Here is a 15924-nt window from a genome sequence, read left to right as displayed (position 1 = left end):
TCCTCCTCATTCTTAGGTTTGTGTAAGTATGAAGCCTCAGGTCTTTGTGGAGACTGTAAGACTCATGAAAACACTGACACTAAAATAGACGGTACAGTTACCAACTAAGCAACAGGTTGGTAGAACTTCAGTGAACCTGCAAAGCTGCACACCCAAAAATGAGTTCCTGAGAGGAGTTCTTAGTCCCACTTTGGGCATCTTATCCTAAGCAGCTTCCCTTACGTAAAAGCAAAAAACTATTTACCCTTCATTCAAATGAGCCTTTCTACTATTCCTCAGCAAACTCCAAGAGCAGGTAGGCACGGACTGAACAATCACTGAGTTAAATCTGTTCATCTCCAGCAGACACATATCCAGGCCCTCGACCCGCCAAAGCCACAGGCTCACTGCATGTCCCTTTGGGGAGAACACACCCGATCTTTAAGCTGTGACAGTGGCCAATTTTAAGTTTCCTTGTCTGGTATTTGTACAAACTACATGGGGTTAAATTTCTGGATGTAGATTCTAACAAAAACGAAGTCAGATCAATACGAAGTGTATGTTAATTCACCTTGCTGTCTTTACATTACTAAGGTGCTTTTCTGTTCAATCTCTCTTGCCCAACAAATACAAGAATTTTATAGACTTGTGGGGTATAAAAGAACCATTATTTAATTTAACTAGTCCAACTCTCTCATTTTAGACATAAAGAAATGAAGGCCTGAAAAGTTTAATAAAAATTTGGGAGCCAAACTCAGTGCAGTATTCAGGATACCTCTGACTTCACAGGAACACATGTCCTATAACTGATATAACTAAAGGGAGCTGTTATTTCACATGAACTAAGTATAACAAATGTTATTCTTAGGAAACATTAGCCCTTGGTGGTCACTGCTGACAGCGCACCTACAGTGTGCGGTTTTGCTTTTCAGGGTGACTGATTTGTAGCTGCTTCCTTTGAGGATGTTTGTTTGCCCACTGCAGGAAAAAATCATGTTAAATATGATCATATAATCAATCTCTAAATTATTTTTAGATACATTTGGATTCTTACACTCTTAACATGAGTAAAATTTATGTAGAGAATGAGTGAGGTATTACCTCTATATAAATTGTTGGCAACTTGAAAATTAGTCACTTCCATACAGGATGGGAAACCTCTGGTGGGTAATTCAAAAGGCATCCAGGGTAACAAAAAATATATTGAAAATTATATAAGTGAATTTTGATTAGTCTGTAATCTGAGGTATAAAGGAAAGGATATAATCAGAGAATTAGATCATAGTTTAAGATCAGATGTTCAAAAATGAATGAAGATGCAAGGGAAGAGATAAATGAGAGTTCAAGGGTTAACTCTCTTCCTTGCTAGCTAGGTAATAACCTTGAAGCAATTCAATGAACTTCTGGGTTTCAGTTTATCTGCAAAGAGCTAACATTTGTACTACTTACCTCATTAGATTCTGAGGATCACATACAGTAAAATACATGAGTGCTTGTAAATGGAAAAGCACACCATTTTAGCAAAATATGGAACTAGAAAAAATCTTAGATAATTACCTCTCAGTGGCACTAGGCATGCTTACCAGAACAAATTTAACTCATAGGATAAACCATGCATTTTTAACTTCCAATGGCAATGTTTAAAAAAAAAAAAAACACACACACAAACACACACAGACATAATACCAAGGAACTTTTTTTAAAAAAGCACTGAGAAACACACATTGGATTGACTTAAGAGACTTTAAAATGATTTAGAATGATTTACAGCATATAAAGAGGTATTTAGTCTTTAGTGGAGAAAGTTGCCAGTCTCCTATAAGAAAACCAAGCATTGTGGGCATTCTTTAGACAAACGGAATAAAATTCCATCACTTTTGGCTATTTTGTAAAACAGACTTCTCAACAACTTAATTTTTCCAGTATTTAGACATACCCTCAAAGAGCTAAGAGAGAATGTCTGCTTCTAAATCACACCCAATGTGAACCTGCTTAAGTGCAAAGCACAGGGTTCCTCTAACTCCACAGGCACCAGAAAGGTTTAACTGCCCTTCATGCTCACTTCATATTCCATAAAGAATAATGGAAATACAGGGAATACTTCAAATATAAATATTTTACAAATCCTTATGATACTCCACTCTAGTGGCCTTTGTTTCTGTTTGTAAAATTAAGTTTAAGTAGCACTTTAACCTTTGCCTTCAAATATGCCTTTTGATGTTCACTCTTATGCCCCCCCCCAAAAGTTAACAACTAAAAACAAATGAAGATGCAAGGGAAGAGATAAATGAAATACGATTCATTAGGTATAAAAATATGTTGTTTCAAATTCAGAATAATTTAATAACTCTTCGTTATTTCATATGTATCTGGAAATGGGACAGACACATGTCCTGATCCTGTCACAAGAGGTAGAATTCCAGCATTTGGTACAACATTCCAAGATAGGGTTAAAGTGACATTCCTGTTTCCCCTATAAAAAGATAATAAACATATAATAAACACATGTCAGCAGAAACATTTGTAGTTCAATAAAAAGTTTTAATTCAAGTACTGAGGCATCAAATACTTTATTTTTTACCAGCTATTCTTAATTGGAATTCTAATCTACAAACTAGCCTTCTCAAGTCTTCTGAAATCCAAAGCAGTGCTGGAGAACTCCAGCATTCTCACTGCAGGTACCCCGTGAGGACCTGCCTAAACTCACTTCTGCAGTCACACTATTCCAGCTATCAGCTAAAAAGCCGTAAGTTAAACACAGAGAATAAACATAGTGAGCTTTGAGGAAGAAATCAGAAGACAATTATTTGAAACCTAACTGTATCATTATCTAGCTGGGGAAGCTTGAACAAATCACAATCTCTCATGGCTGGAAACTTTTCATCTGCAAAACAGGGCTGGTTAAAAAAAAGCTCTCCCCTAAAATTCTTTCCAATACTAACCCACAGAGTTTAAGGGCTAAAACTGACCCCAAAGACCAATTATTCTAATTCCTTCATTTTGTGTAACAGGAAACTGAGGTTCAGAGAAGTGGATCAAAATGAGAAACCACACTGTCTCCTCATTAAGGCTTGGATGGCAAGTCCCTCACGCTGCCTAGGAGCCCTTGAGGATAACATACCACCCGGTGTCAGCAAGCCCAAGTTCTAGGTCCCCAAGGGCAGAAGCCACAAACTAATACGTTCCCCATAATGTGAGGGAACTGAGCTTATATTAGACCCCAGTTTGCAAGGCAGTTATTTCACCATCTTCCAATTCAGATCTGCATAAATGTTTTTCTTCTTTCAATTTTCCTCTTTTACCCTCTAAGATTTTTCTTTAAAATAAAAATGCAAAAAAAATAAATTAAAATAAAATAAAATAAAATAAAAATGCATCACATCTTTCTCTCCCCTTTACACATCATTACATGTAAAAATGACAAAGAATTGCTCACTTGAGACCATTTCCATCGTCAAAGAAAAAATACTTTGTTTTCATATCTTTCAACAGCAGCTTCGGATTATCACCCCTCAGAACAATCTTGTCCCAAAGGACAACTTGGTTCAGGGCCTACATTAAAATGAAAATTAATTAGATAATTCATCAGAAATAGCACTTCAAAAGTACTAGTAAGCAAACAGTCTAATTTACATGAACGATTCCAACTCTGACGGAACTGATAAAAATCTTAAAACAGACGAAATGATTAACAAGGGGGAAGATATATAAGAGGGAATCAAACTTGTCTTGCACAAAAGAAAGATACTTCCCTAAAGGAAATCACTCCTTCTGCTAAGGTAGCTGTAATATTTGGAGCCCTCAAAGCTTACTTGGTACAAGGTTTTAGACTTAGGTTCTCCCCAGGGTGAGGCCGCAGGAGAAAACAGAAACAATTAGAATCCCTGGAAGGGAGGCTTTCTTTTAAATCACTTTCCCCTGTAAAACTTCTGAGACCCTCCAACTCAATGTGGACCCTGCATGATGCCAGGCAAAGAGAACTAATGAATCTGTGTGTCTCGCACTGTTAGTACAGGTCACTGCTGTCAGACCAGTGCATGAAAACTAATGTTATCGCCAAGGTTTTAAATTATCAAGCAATCACTAAAGAAAGACTTCTTAACATTTTTCCCTTTAAATTGAGAAGTTAGACAATCCTTTTAAGGCACTGTTTTGACATATCACAAACAAGTTCTATTTGGGAAATTAGGGAATTAAAATGAAGAAAAAAATACATTTGTAACCACTACTAAATCCCAAGAAATTTGTTCTTATTAAGCTATCATCCATCAGCTCGTGAGGCCAACTGCTCAGCAGTGGTGACTACGTTAACTGAAAAGCAATGTGGAAAAATTCATTTCTAAAAGGAAGTTCGAATCTTCACCTTAAAGCCTCTAACATTAAACAGAAACATCAAGACTGAAGAACACAAAATCAAAGATATGCCAAAGTAAAGTGACTTTTCATGTGTATTTATTCATTCACCAAAGCAGTAATCTGCCAAATTCCAAACTGTATCAACTTACTAGTCATGCTGAAGTAAACCAGAATTATGCATATAATTTAGGTATATCTGTCACCAAGAAATCTGGATCATTTGCTGAGACTTCTAGAATAATTCTTGTGTTTACAGTTGTTACTCTTCAGAACATCTTTTTCTAACTATTTAACACTTTGTTGATTCTCAAGGGATCAAAACTTATTCAACCAAATATTCCTAGTGCCTTAACAAAATAAAATATATTCCATAAAAGATATGCTCAAAATAAATATATAATGAAGTGCTAAAAATTTCAGATGACTAATTAAAGCAATTAACAGTTAAAGTTGATTCATTTGTCAACCCCTGAAAATGAACACAATTCAAAAACAATATAGAAGTGGACTCTAACTACAAATTAGATGCAAATTAACTACAGGGATGCTAATAACAGACCATAAGGGCAACACAAGTAAGAACACAGAAGCACATTTTAATTCCAGATTTCGCCTTCAGAGTTTGATTCACATATCAGAATCATTCATTTTATACTTTCAGGACCCAAGAAGATTTCTGTTTTAGCAATATGCTATATAAATCTCAACCCTTACGCTATCTGCAACAAAAGCTCTACATCAGACTGGACTAACAAATTTCAGTCACAAACTAATAGTTTTAATAGTGTTACAACAGCTTTTAATTACAAAACTTCTGACAAACTAATTTATTAAAAAGACTACTTTTTTTTTTTTTGCTTTTTAGGGCCACACCCATGGCATATGGAGGTTCCCACGCTAGGGATCTAATTGGAGATACAGCCGTCAGCCTATGCCACAGCCACAGCAATGCCAGAACCGAGCCATGTCTGTGACCTACACCACAGCTCACAGCACGCCAGATCTTTAACCCACTGAGCGAAGCCAGGGATTGGACCCACAAACTCATGGTTCCTAGTCGGATTGGTTTCTACCGAGCCATGATGGGAACTCCAAAAAGAGTACATTAAGTATTCAACTTGGTGAATCCTGGACAACTCAAAACAAAGAAATATATTTCTCAGTAGGGAAATTAATTTTAACTATATGGCTTAATAAAAGACTATCAAAACAGTTCACATCATGTATTAAAAAAGGAAAATAAAACATTTAAATGAATTTTTAAATAACCCAAGAGCTGATTCACAAATTAGTCACCTTTAGATAACAATATATCCGGGTAATGAGACTTGTAGCTCAGCAACATCCTTTCAAATCTTATCTAGAATGGTCTCCAAAGGTGTTTTTTTACTCTTTCTTTGTCTTTTAAGGGCCACACCTGCAGCATATGGGAAGTTCCAGGCTAGGGGTTGAATCGGAGCTGCAGCTGCCAGCCTACACCACAGCCCCAGCAACAACGGATCCAAGCCACATATTCATTGCAACACCTGAGCAGTGAGGCCAGGAATCAAACCCTCATCCTCATGGATACTGCTCAGATTCTTAACCCACTGAGCCACAATGGGAATTCCTCTCCAAAGGTTTTCGATCACAAGTTGTTCTAAACACCAACCCTAAACTATGCATCTTTATTTACCAATTACATGTATGACACACATTACTATTACTAGATTTATCAGCATTGATAGTGAATGTAAATGTGCATTTCAAATAGTCTTCTCAACTAATGCTGAATTTTCCTCAGCCAACTATTTATTAGATCTTGTCTTTTAATCCTTTAATGTGGTCAGGCAGAGTGGAGCAGACTTAGCAGCTCAGCTGTTTTCCTGGTGCTCACATGTGCTTGGACCACTAGCATTCCGCTCAATCTGTGGTTTCCTCACAGGAATCTTTTAAAACCATTTTTCCATTTGTGAAGATTAGTTTATTTAAAACTAAATAATATAATCTCAGGCAAAACTTTGCAAAATGATGAAAGAGGATGAACAAATGTATACAGATAGTTGACCTCTTGCCTACAGAACTGCTCTTCTTCCTCCAAAGTATCTGCATGTTTTAGGAGACATGTGACCATTTGCTTGAGGACTGAGTATAAATATCAATCAGTCCATATAGCAAGCATCTCAAAGTTTAACATCTTTTTCCTTTTATTTTAGTTGTTGTCATTAAAAAATTTTTATTATAGTATATTTGATTTACGAGATTGTGTATTTTTATTTTGAATGTTTCTGTACTTTTATTTTGAATATTTTGTACTTTTATTCTGAACTGAGAAATACATAAACAGAATTTTGGTTTCCAGTTCAGAACATGAGGAGCTTGGAAGTTGCCACTCCATCCTAACATCAAGTAAAAAGCTGAACAAACTGAAAAACCATCAATTCTTCTCAGATCTTAAGAAAAGAAATAGTAGTTCCTGTTTACCTTATATACCTATGACTTACCTTGCTTGCACCCCATTCTTGGGGACCACAATACAAGGCAACTGTAGAAACAGAGAAACAAAAAAGACAGAAGCTACCAAAGGAGATAGTTTTCTTAGTAGAGTCACCTGTCCATGAACTTGTGAATTTTATTAAATTACTCAGGTCAGATTATTCTGAATATATAAAATTTATATTCTTTCCTAGAGGATAAAGTTTCAAACATCTACTAAAATACTTCCATACATATACTTACATTATTTTTTGTTGAATATTCTGCTGATAAATAAAGAAACAACTGCTTAACATTCCAATCAAATATATTTTCTAGATGTAAATAAATTAAGGAATAAATAAATCATAGAGCAGCATACAACTTTAAAGCCAATTTTAATTATTTTTAGTTATTCATAGCAATAATGACATTAAATTAAAAAAAAAAAAGAAAAGAAAAGAAAAAGGAAATGTGGCCCAGAAGCATACTGGGCCACTAATTAAAAAAAAAAAAATGTAAAAGAAAACATGTAAAATTCAGCTTATCCCAAAGTCAAAAACATCAGTGAGATTATCAGCTCCTGCTCCTCTAAGCATTACTAACTCAGATACTTTCATTAATAATAACCAAGAAACATGAAATTTAGTTTTTTGTAAAATCAACCAAGTCTAAAAGAAAGAGGTCTTAAGATTCAAGCACAGATGATTCCACTGGAGTTCTAGAGTATAACCAACATATCACAATATAACCTAATGTTATACAGAAGTGAACTAAGCTCAATTAATTAAGTACAGTAAACTGTACATGTTGCTTTTGAACACAGGTCCAAGACGTCTCAACCAATGAAGTGCTTTAGTAAGAGTCCACAGCTGAACACCAGTGTTGTTTCACCCCTTTACCAGAGTGGGGGCGGGGAACTCACCAGGATTAATTATAAGACTGGTGTCACTGAGAAACAAACTGAGTTAATGTTTGGATTTCATTAAGCACCATAAGGAAATGATTATGTCTTTTTATTACATTCATTTCCATACTAACAACTACATGTTCACGTTATTCTGCTCTTGGATAAGATCTGTGTATTCACTTAGAATCCCTATTTTAGAACTTAGAAATCTTGGCTATCTTCTTATAAGAACAAGTACAATTTCAAGTTTTAGCAGCCATATTAAGAAACTCTACAAATGATAAGACTGAGAATACATAATAACTGAGATATCAGGAAATTTCCCTATAACTGCCCAGATACACAAGTTCCTACTATCACACTAGATCCCAACTCCCACTCACTAGCTTAAATTAAAAAAAAAAAAAAAAAGACTTGAAGATTTAAAAGCAGAAGTTTAATATAGGACTTTCCTGATGGTCTACTCTATTTCCTAAAAAGGTGCCTACAAAACTAATTCCTAGTCTATTTCTAAACCTAGTAATTATTTTCTAAAAAATAAAGTTAAAACTAATTTCAGGGTAGTAAAGAGGCATGTCAGATAAACTTCCCAGGTACATAACCTGCTTCCATTCTTCAGACAACTGTTTTACACAAATTGAGACAGTTCAACCTCCATAACCAATTTTAATCCCAGGGTTTTAAAAAGGCAGGTGAGATCCTAAAAGCAGCAGAGAACAATGCTGCCAATGTGGTAATCTTTGACCTTTGAGAAGATACAACTGGCCAAAATCAAAAGGTGGAAATTCAGAATAAAGAGAAAATATTTAAATATTTTTAAGTAACTCTTGCAATTGTTAAGATTTCTCTGAATTTCATTATAAAAGCACTTATAAAAAGAACTATAATGGCAAAATGCTAATACGGTTTACTAATAATCATCTGGTAACGACCTGAACCATAGGAGATGCAAATCACTTTTTTACTATGTTTCTCTCTGCTATCACAAAATATGCATATATTCTTTAAGACTGTACGTGAAATACTACATCTAGGTAGGCTGAGTTCTGGTAACATTCTTCTTTAGTCTCAATGATCTAATTTCATTTTCTCTCCAATATATAGATTCAAACTCTCCTGTAGCTTTAGATCTGTTTACTGTTTCTGTGAAGAATTTAAAGTGTGTTCACACAATAATAACTCATGAATCTATAAATAAGTTTCTTTAAGGTATGAATGAGGAGATATTAGCATGATTATACTGATGAAAACATAGGCACAGAAATTTCCAAGGTTTGACTGATTCAATGAATAAACATACTTACTGCCCCCCAATCACTAACATGTATATTATCAAACTAGAGAGAAATCAATGAAGTATTTTCTGAAAAGGATATCAGCAGTTATATCAAAAGTAATGAATCCAAGATCACTTCTTTCTCTAGGTCCAGTGAAGTCTTCTACATTTTTTCTAGAAGTAAAGATAATAGTTTTACCATCCTTCCAACATAACAGCATATAAAATTCACAAAATTCTTTACATAAAGTGAAAGACAGGGGTCTAATTGTATGCACATCTGAAAAAACAATCCCACAAAGAAACAAGTAAAAATCAGAAAAATGTATGTGAAAACAGGATAAACATCCTAATCCACTATGAAAATGGGTCATCAGCTACTTTCATTTAACCTAAAAGAATCCCTCACAAAACCCAGGGAGCAGATTAAAAACTGTTCATAGAAGGTGTAAATACTTGATGTCAAGTGATTTGGTCCAATGGGTAGAAGAAAATTACTACAAGGTGGTGTGTAATCCAACATAAAATGAACAGCTGTATTTACTGAGCACTTACTAAGTGTCTGGGTCAGGTCCACTACATATTTTTCACAATTATCTCAATCCTCACAACATGCCCACGAGTTAGACAAAAGGAAATGAAGGCCCAGAACGGTAAGAAACTTGCTCAAGATTCTCAGTAGCTAACAGCTGTTCCGTGTTCACAATGCGCCAAGCTCTGCTGATCCCTCCCAGAGCACGGAACAGCCGTGATTGCCAGCCTGGGTCTATTTCAACCTAAAAAAAAATAGTAACTAACAAACATCAATATAGGAAAGGGTAGAGTAGGGGACAGCTCCGAGATAACTGGCTGGTTGACAACTCTGACTTAGAAATAAAACTAAGGTTGAAGAAGGAGAGCGCACATGGAAGAAGGTATACAGAAGCCAGACAAGAGAGCGGGGATGGGGGGCGGAAATAGCTAGAATCGAAGAAAAAAAGTGCTAGAGAATAAAAATTAGAAAGGAAAAAAAAATAGGCATTAGCGAAAGGGCAATGTCATTTCAAAATTCGACTTGGGACATTTTCCCAGATGTACTAAAGCGACCGGCCCTTCAAAAATAAAACTGAAAACACGCCTTATCAGGGCACTGGGATGCCCAGTCCTCTCCGGGCATCCCAACCTCGGCCGCCAACTTGGCAGCCGCAGCGAGTCGGTGCTGCGAGGAAAGGCCCTGGGGAGGGGCTCCGGGCCGGGCTCGGCTCGGGCTGTGGGCAGCCCGGGGACGGCTGCTACTGGACTCTGGCGCAGGGCCGGAGGCGGGAGGCGGGGAGCGGCGCCCTTTTTGCTGTTGTGTTGCTCCCTCATTGGCCCGCGCGGGCAGAGGGAAGTGAGGAACAGGAAGGACGCAGAGGCACCGGCCGGAGTAACGCTCAAAATTAAAATTTAAGAGCAAGCCCGGGAAGATGCGGCGGAGGGTGGGCGCCGAGGGGGGACCGGGGAGCTGCGGGTTCCGCCCGGCTGGACACTGGGGAGCGAGGGTGGCTCGGGAGGGGCCCCGGGGAAGCGCAGACGCCCTGCTCGTCGCCCCGCGCAGCCGCCCGGTCTCGGCGCCCGCCCGCCGCCCGGCCTCGGCCGCACTCACAGCATGATCCGAGAGACGTGCAGCCGCACCGGGACGCTCCGGTCTTTGAAGGCGGTGGTGATGAAACAGCCGAAAGTGAGCGCCGCCATCACGCTCAGCGAGAAGGCGAACAACGAGTTCGCCCGCGACAGCACCGTGTTCATCGCGGCGGACGCCCCGAGCCCCGCTCCACACGCACACCCGGGACCCCGTTCCGGCCGCGGACCGGCTCCCAGCGATCCGCGCCGCCTGCGCCGCGCGTTCCGGGGGCGCGCCGTCGCGGCCCCGCCTCCTTTCCGGTCCCGCGACGCGTGCGAGCGCGCCCCCGCCTCCCAGACACACCCACCAGCGGGCGGGACGAGCCGAACCCGCGAGACTGAGCCTCAAGCAAGCCCGCCCCTCCTTGGCGCCTCCACCAATCAGCGACGAGCAGGGGAGGTGCTGGGCTTTGCCACGGAAGGGCCACCTTCCCGGTTCTCCTCTGGCCTCCAAGCCCGTCCACCTTCTTTCTCAGGCCTTCTTCAAGCGGTCTGCGTCTGTGGCCTCTTGGGTGCTTAGGTGCCGTCGATTTGCACTAAAACCCTCAGCTAAGCAAGGTAGTTTGCTGTGTGTCCCGACGTATCGCGTTTGGAAGCAGCACTCTCCAAAACCCCTGGTCTTTTGTCACACCTGGAGTTAGAACTTCAGCTTTTGGGAGGGCTTAGAGGGCCTTTACTTTCCACGCCCAACCTCAGACCAGCTCCTCTTCATGCTTTGCCTTCCTATGGCAGCTAAAGCTGTTTTAGACTATAAGACTGCCGCTACCAGTTTTAAATTGTTGCATGTTAACAAGGTGGATCCTATAACCAAAAGGATGACCTCGCTGGGTTCTTAGGATCAAAGGAGGTGATGGTTGTGAAATTGCTGTGCCACACATGGTATAATTTAAATTTTTACTTAAAATATTTCATATGTATCATATATAAAGAAAGAAAATATAAAAAATACACATTTATAATTTAAATCCATCAATACACAGTGGCCCTCAGAGGCTGTAAGGTTCAGACTATGCCAATCCCTGACCTTAAGGGTCTCTCAACACCTTTGTTCCTCTGGCAGCTACATTTTTTTTGTGATTATAAAAATGGGATTCAGAGGACCCAGTAATTCCCTGAAAAAAAATTTTTAATTTTGTATCCATAAACCAAAAGAGTCTAAGAACACCTAGCTTAGTATAAGATGGGCAAACCAGAAAATGATGATCTGAGCCTTATGCCGGTTTATTTTGTCTATTGTTGAGCCCTGGCTTCTTTGCATTATTCGTTAATCACTCAGTTTTCATATAGTGTACAGTTAGGGTTGTTTGTTACTAAGGGCCAGCTATGCCAGGTTCAGTTCTAGGCTTTGAGAGTGCAGCCCTGATAAGACAAGGTCCCTGCTAAATTGGAGTAGAGCCAAATAATGCAAAACTAACGAACTATGAACTAAGGAGAGATCCTTAGTTGAGTTAAACTGTAAATTTTTGTCTTCCAGGCAGCCGCAATTTATTCAGTAAAGCCACAATTTATTGAATGCCTACTGTGTTACACATGATAACAGAGATGTGTACTAATTGATTCTACCCTCCTGAATTTTATAATCCAGTAGAGTCAATGAAATAAAAACAGAGAAATCTAAAACACAGAGGAAGTTGTAAAATGCTGTGGATTTCAGGAGAGGAAGAAATTACATCTGTGGTCATGTGAAACAAAAACAGTATCTAAAATATTTAGCGCAGTGGATAAACAAGACAATTAGGTATACTTAATATAGGATTCTCTAGAGAAAGGATGCTTATTGTTACAGGTGTTGATGTCCAAGAAGAGTATTCTAAAAGATACTGGACTGCAAGTATGGGTTTATCTAGGAGATACCCAGTAGTCTGGTCCAGCTAAACAGTGTATGTATAAAGGATTAGGTGGGAAAGACACTGGAAAGGTAAAATAAGGACCTATTGTAGAAAACCTGGCCAAAGAGTTGGGATCTTATATTGCAGGAAATTATATATTAAGTAAGAGTAGCATCACTGAACTGATAGCCATTTACAAAATAAAAGTAGAGAGTAAGTGACTGAGGTTGATGACAATGGGACCAAAAAAAAAGGAAGACTGATGAGAAATTTCAGAGTCAAAATCAACGATACAGCAACTGCTTAGGTAGGGGTGTGTGCAAAATATGGCAGAAAGTAGATGCAAAAGCACAAATGAAATTAATGTTATTGTCCTGACATGATGGCTTGAACTTGAGTGACTAGGAATTCCCAAAACACATCCCAAAACAATAGGAACAGAGTAGAGATGGGGTGGGAAGATCTCTTATTCTGTTGTAGTTTTCTCATTGTGTCTTTGGATTTTCAAGATATTTAATCATGTCATGTATGTTACAGAATAAATTTTCCTTTTCCAATTCTTTTATTTCTTTTTTTTTTTGGCTTTTTGCCATTTTTTGGGCCGCTCCCACAGCATATGGAGTTTCCCAGGCTAGGGGTCGAATCGGAGCTATAGCCACCGGCCTACACAACCCGGGATCCAAGCCACGTCAGCAACCTACACCACAGCTCACAGCAACGCCGGATCCTTAACCCACTGAGCAAGGCCAGGGACCTGCAATCTCAGGGTTCCTAGTCGGATTTGTTAACCACAGCACCAGGACGGGAACTCCTCCTGTTTCCTTTTGATTGTTTTAAATTAATGTCTAATTTTATATCAGGTAGGCAGAGAATGTTCATATTATTTCTACTCTTTTGATTATTGAAGTCTTCTTTGTGGCCTAAAATGTCACTTTTGTGAATATTCAATGTGCACTTGGAAAGGTATGTATTTTCTATTAATGATATACAGAGTTTGATACACAGCTATGGGTTCTATCTTATTGATTATGCTACCTATGTTTTATATATCCTTATTAACTTATTTGTTATCTTTATTTTCTTGGATTGAGAAATCTCCAAATTATTGTGTTTTTGTCAGTTTTTCCTCTCATCTTTATATTTTCTGCTTTATAAAATTAAGTAATATTATATCTTCATTTTGAATGGAGAGCTTTAGCATCATAAAGTATTCTTCTTTTACTCTTAATGTTTTTAATCTTAATTCTAACGTGTCATGGAAGGAAATTAAAGCTGTTATTTATCTAAAATAATACTATAGGCCTCAATTAAAGTGTAGTGCTTTTTGGCTAAATCTTCTCCTCTTTGATAATTTCTACTGAGAATCTAATGGCAGTTATAGAAGAGCAATGGAGTGCTTTATCAGCACTTGGATAATTAGGGAGTGGTCAGCTGTGGACAACAAGCTTAATTGTATTTCCCAAAAGTAAGAAGAACTTTAGAATAAATGTAAAGTTTCCATCTTCTTATTTTGCAAATAATTATTTTTCTGTAACACTGAGCTAAGAGCTAAAATGAGGGGTAATTTAGGGAATACTTTAAATAAAGCCGTGTGCCCATGGATAGTTAAGCTGTAGAGAAAGTAGATAAACCTAAAGAGACAAACATTGCAGTCACATTTGCTGTTGTTAGGGATATGGAAAATGTCCTTGAAGCACCACAATACCCAAGGAAGCTGCTGCAGTAGACCATGTTATAGATCTGACCAGTGAGGACTCCAGTTAGAAATGTTTTTCAGGAGTTCCTGCTGTGGTGCCACAGATTGGCGGTGCCTCTGGAGCACTGGAATGAAGGTTCGATCCATGCCCAGCCAGTGGTTTAAAGGAGGATCCCATGTTGCCACAGCTGTGCCATAGGTCACAACTGTGGCTCTGATTTGATCCCTGTCCCTGGAACTCCATTTGCCACAGAGCAGCCAAAAATTTTTAAAAATAAAATAAGAATAAATAAGATTTTAAAAATAAAAATAAATGTTTTTCATAAAGGGACTATAAATTATACTGTCCATCATGGAGAGTCATACACTTTTCTATCTCTCATAGTGTCCAGAACAGAACATTGAATATAGTACATGCTCAAATAATTCTAACTGAATTAAGATGCCCTGAATCCATAGACTACATTTTTGAAGAAATTTTTGTGGAAAAAATACATCATACACAAATAACAAGCACTTAAAGTATAAACTGGTAAAATAATGTAAATGCAAAGCTAACTTAGATATGAAAGCTGAGGACAAATTGTAGAAGGCTTGAATGCCAGACTAATAAATTTGAACATCATCCAGGAGACAGTTGGAACCCTTGGAAATTTTAGGTCAGTTAAGGATAAAGACCATGTGGTCTCTAGGTAGATAAGTAATTTCTTAGAGAATAATGAGACTGCCAAGGGGCCAGCCAGCTGAGAGATTATTACAGTTGTTCATACATGAGATGATGAGCATGTAAATGAGGTGATGGCCATCTGAGGGGAGGAGCAGATAGATCTATGGATTCCCCTATAAGTTCATCCATAGCCTCAATTTTTTTTCATACACTGGGAGTATTTATTTCCAAGAAAACTTGGAAGTATCCAGATCAAGTCATTCAGCCCAAGGTCCAATCCTGGCACCAGTTAGCTGGCATTTTGTGGATAGAGTTTCATAGATGAAAACAGAAGATAAAAGACTTGTGGGTCAGAGACTAAGGACTCTGTTACTTGTGGCACAGCAAGCATATGAGCATGCTGTCTGTGTTTTTTTGTTTTTTTTTTTTGTTTGTTTGTTTGTTTTGTCCTCTGAATCCCTCAGGGGTGATGCAGCGATCCTGGATGTATGTTATGCATATGTCATTTACATTTTAGCTGAGGAATGTTGAGCTTGAGGAACCTACCCTTTTATAGCAAGCAGTAAGTAAGTCACTTCCTCAAGGTTTCCCACTGCAAGTACAACCTGGGGAAATGTCCTGAGTAAAGAGAAGAGAAGGCCTTTGCACGGCTGGCATACTGAGCAAAACATGCACGAACACAAGAGGTTCAAAGAAGATTTCTCTCCCAGTACATAGATTCCAAAAGTTGTATGCATTTCAAATTGGGGTAAATAACAAATTGCCTTCAAAAAGATTGTGCCAATTTACACTCCCAGACACAGCAACCATGTAGTTTTTAGTTTCTGTAGTGAGCTAATTGTTCATTTGCATTTCTGAATGTAAGTGAGGTCACATACGAAATATGTTTATTGCTCGTTTGTATTTTCTGTGAATTCCCTATCCAAAATCTTCAGCACTCTTTCTGCTATGAAATACTATCTGCCACTGTCTTGCTTGATTCTCAAGAACTCAGATGCTCAAAGTCCACCCCACATTGCCAAATTTTTTCTCCAACACTCATCTTCTCCCCTAGCTCCCTGTCCTTGGAGCTCTCTGACTCCTTACACATACCCTGTGTGTTTGCTTAGGACATTT

At 38.4% G+C, this 15924-nt stretch overlaps 1 protein-coding gene across 1 annotated transcript; it reads right to left on the bottom strand.

Moving 5' to 3' along the window:
- Window positions 1–1708: 1708 nt before the first annotated feature.
- SPCS3 (signal peptidase complex subunit 3) lies at window positions 1709–10862 on the bottom strand. The gene is made up of 5 exons (XM_047772290.1): window positions 10600–10862; window positions 9076–9149; window positions 7054–7130; window positions 3416–3531; window positions 1709–2452 (listed from the first exon to the last, which is right to left on the bottom strand). The coding sequence occupies exons 1-5, from the start codon at window positions 10740–10742 to the stop codon at window positions 2320–2322; spliced, it is 543 nt and encodes a 180-aa protein (XP_047628246.1). The 5' UTR covers window positions 10743–10862; the 3' UTR covers window positions 1709–2319.
- Between the last annotated feature and the right edge of the window lie 5062 nt (window positions 10863–15924).

Source organism: Phacochoerus africanus, chromosome 3 (genome assembly GCF_016906955.1).
Source record: "Phacochoerus africanus isolate WHEZ1 chromosome 3, ROS_Pafr_v1, whole genome shotgun sequence".
NCBI classification, from domain to species: domain Eukaryota; kingdom Metazoa; phylum Chordata; class Mammalia; order Artiodactyla; family Suidae; genus Phacochoerus; species Phacochoerus africanus.
Note: the sequence above shows the minus strand (reverse complement) of the source record. Positions and strands in the feature narration are given on the sequence as shown.

Excerpts from the sequence above, each read along its gene's own strand:
- SPCS3 (XM_047772290.1), bottom strand. The coding sequence starts at position 10,742 with ATGAACACGGTGCTGTCGCGGGCGAACTCGTTGTTCGCCTTCTCGCTG. Across the intron at positions 7,131-9,075 it reads TACTTTTGATATAACTGCTG|ATCTAGAAAATATATTTGAT; the intron begins ATATCCTTTTCA and ends TAATTTATTTAC. Across the intron at positions 3,532-7,053 it reads AATATTCAACAAAAAATAAT|GCCCTGAACCAAGTTGTCCT; the intron begins GTAAGTATATGT and ends ATTTTAATGTAG.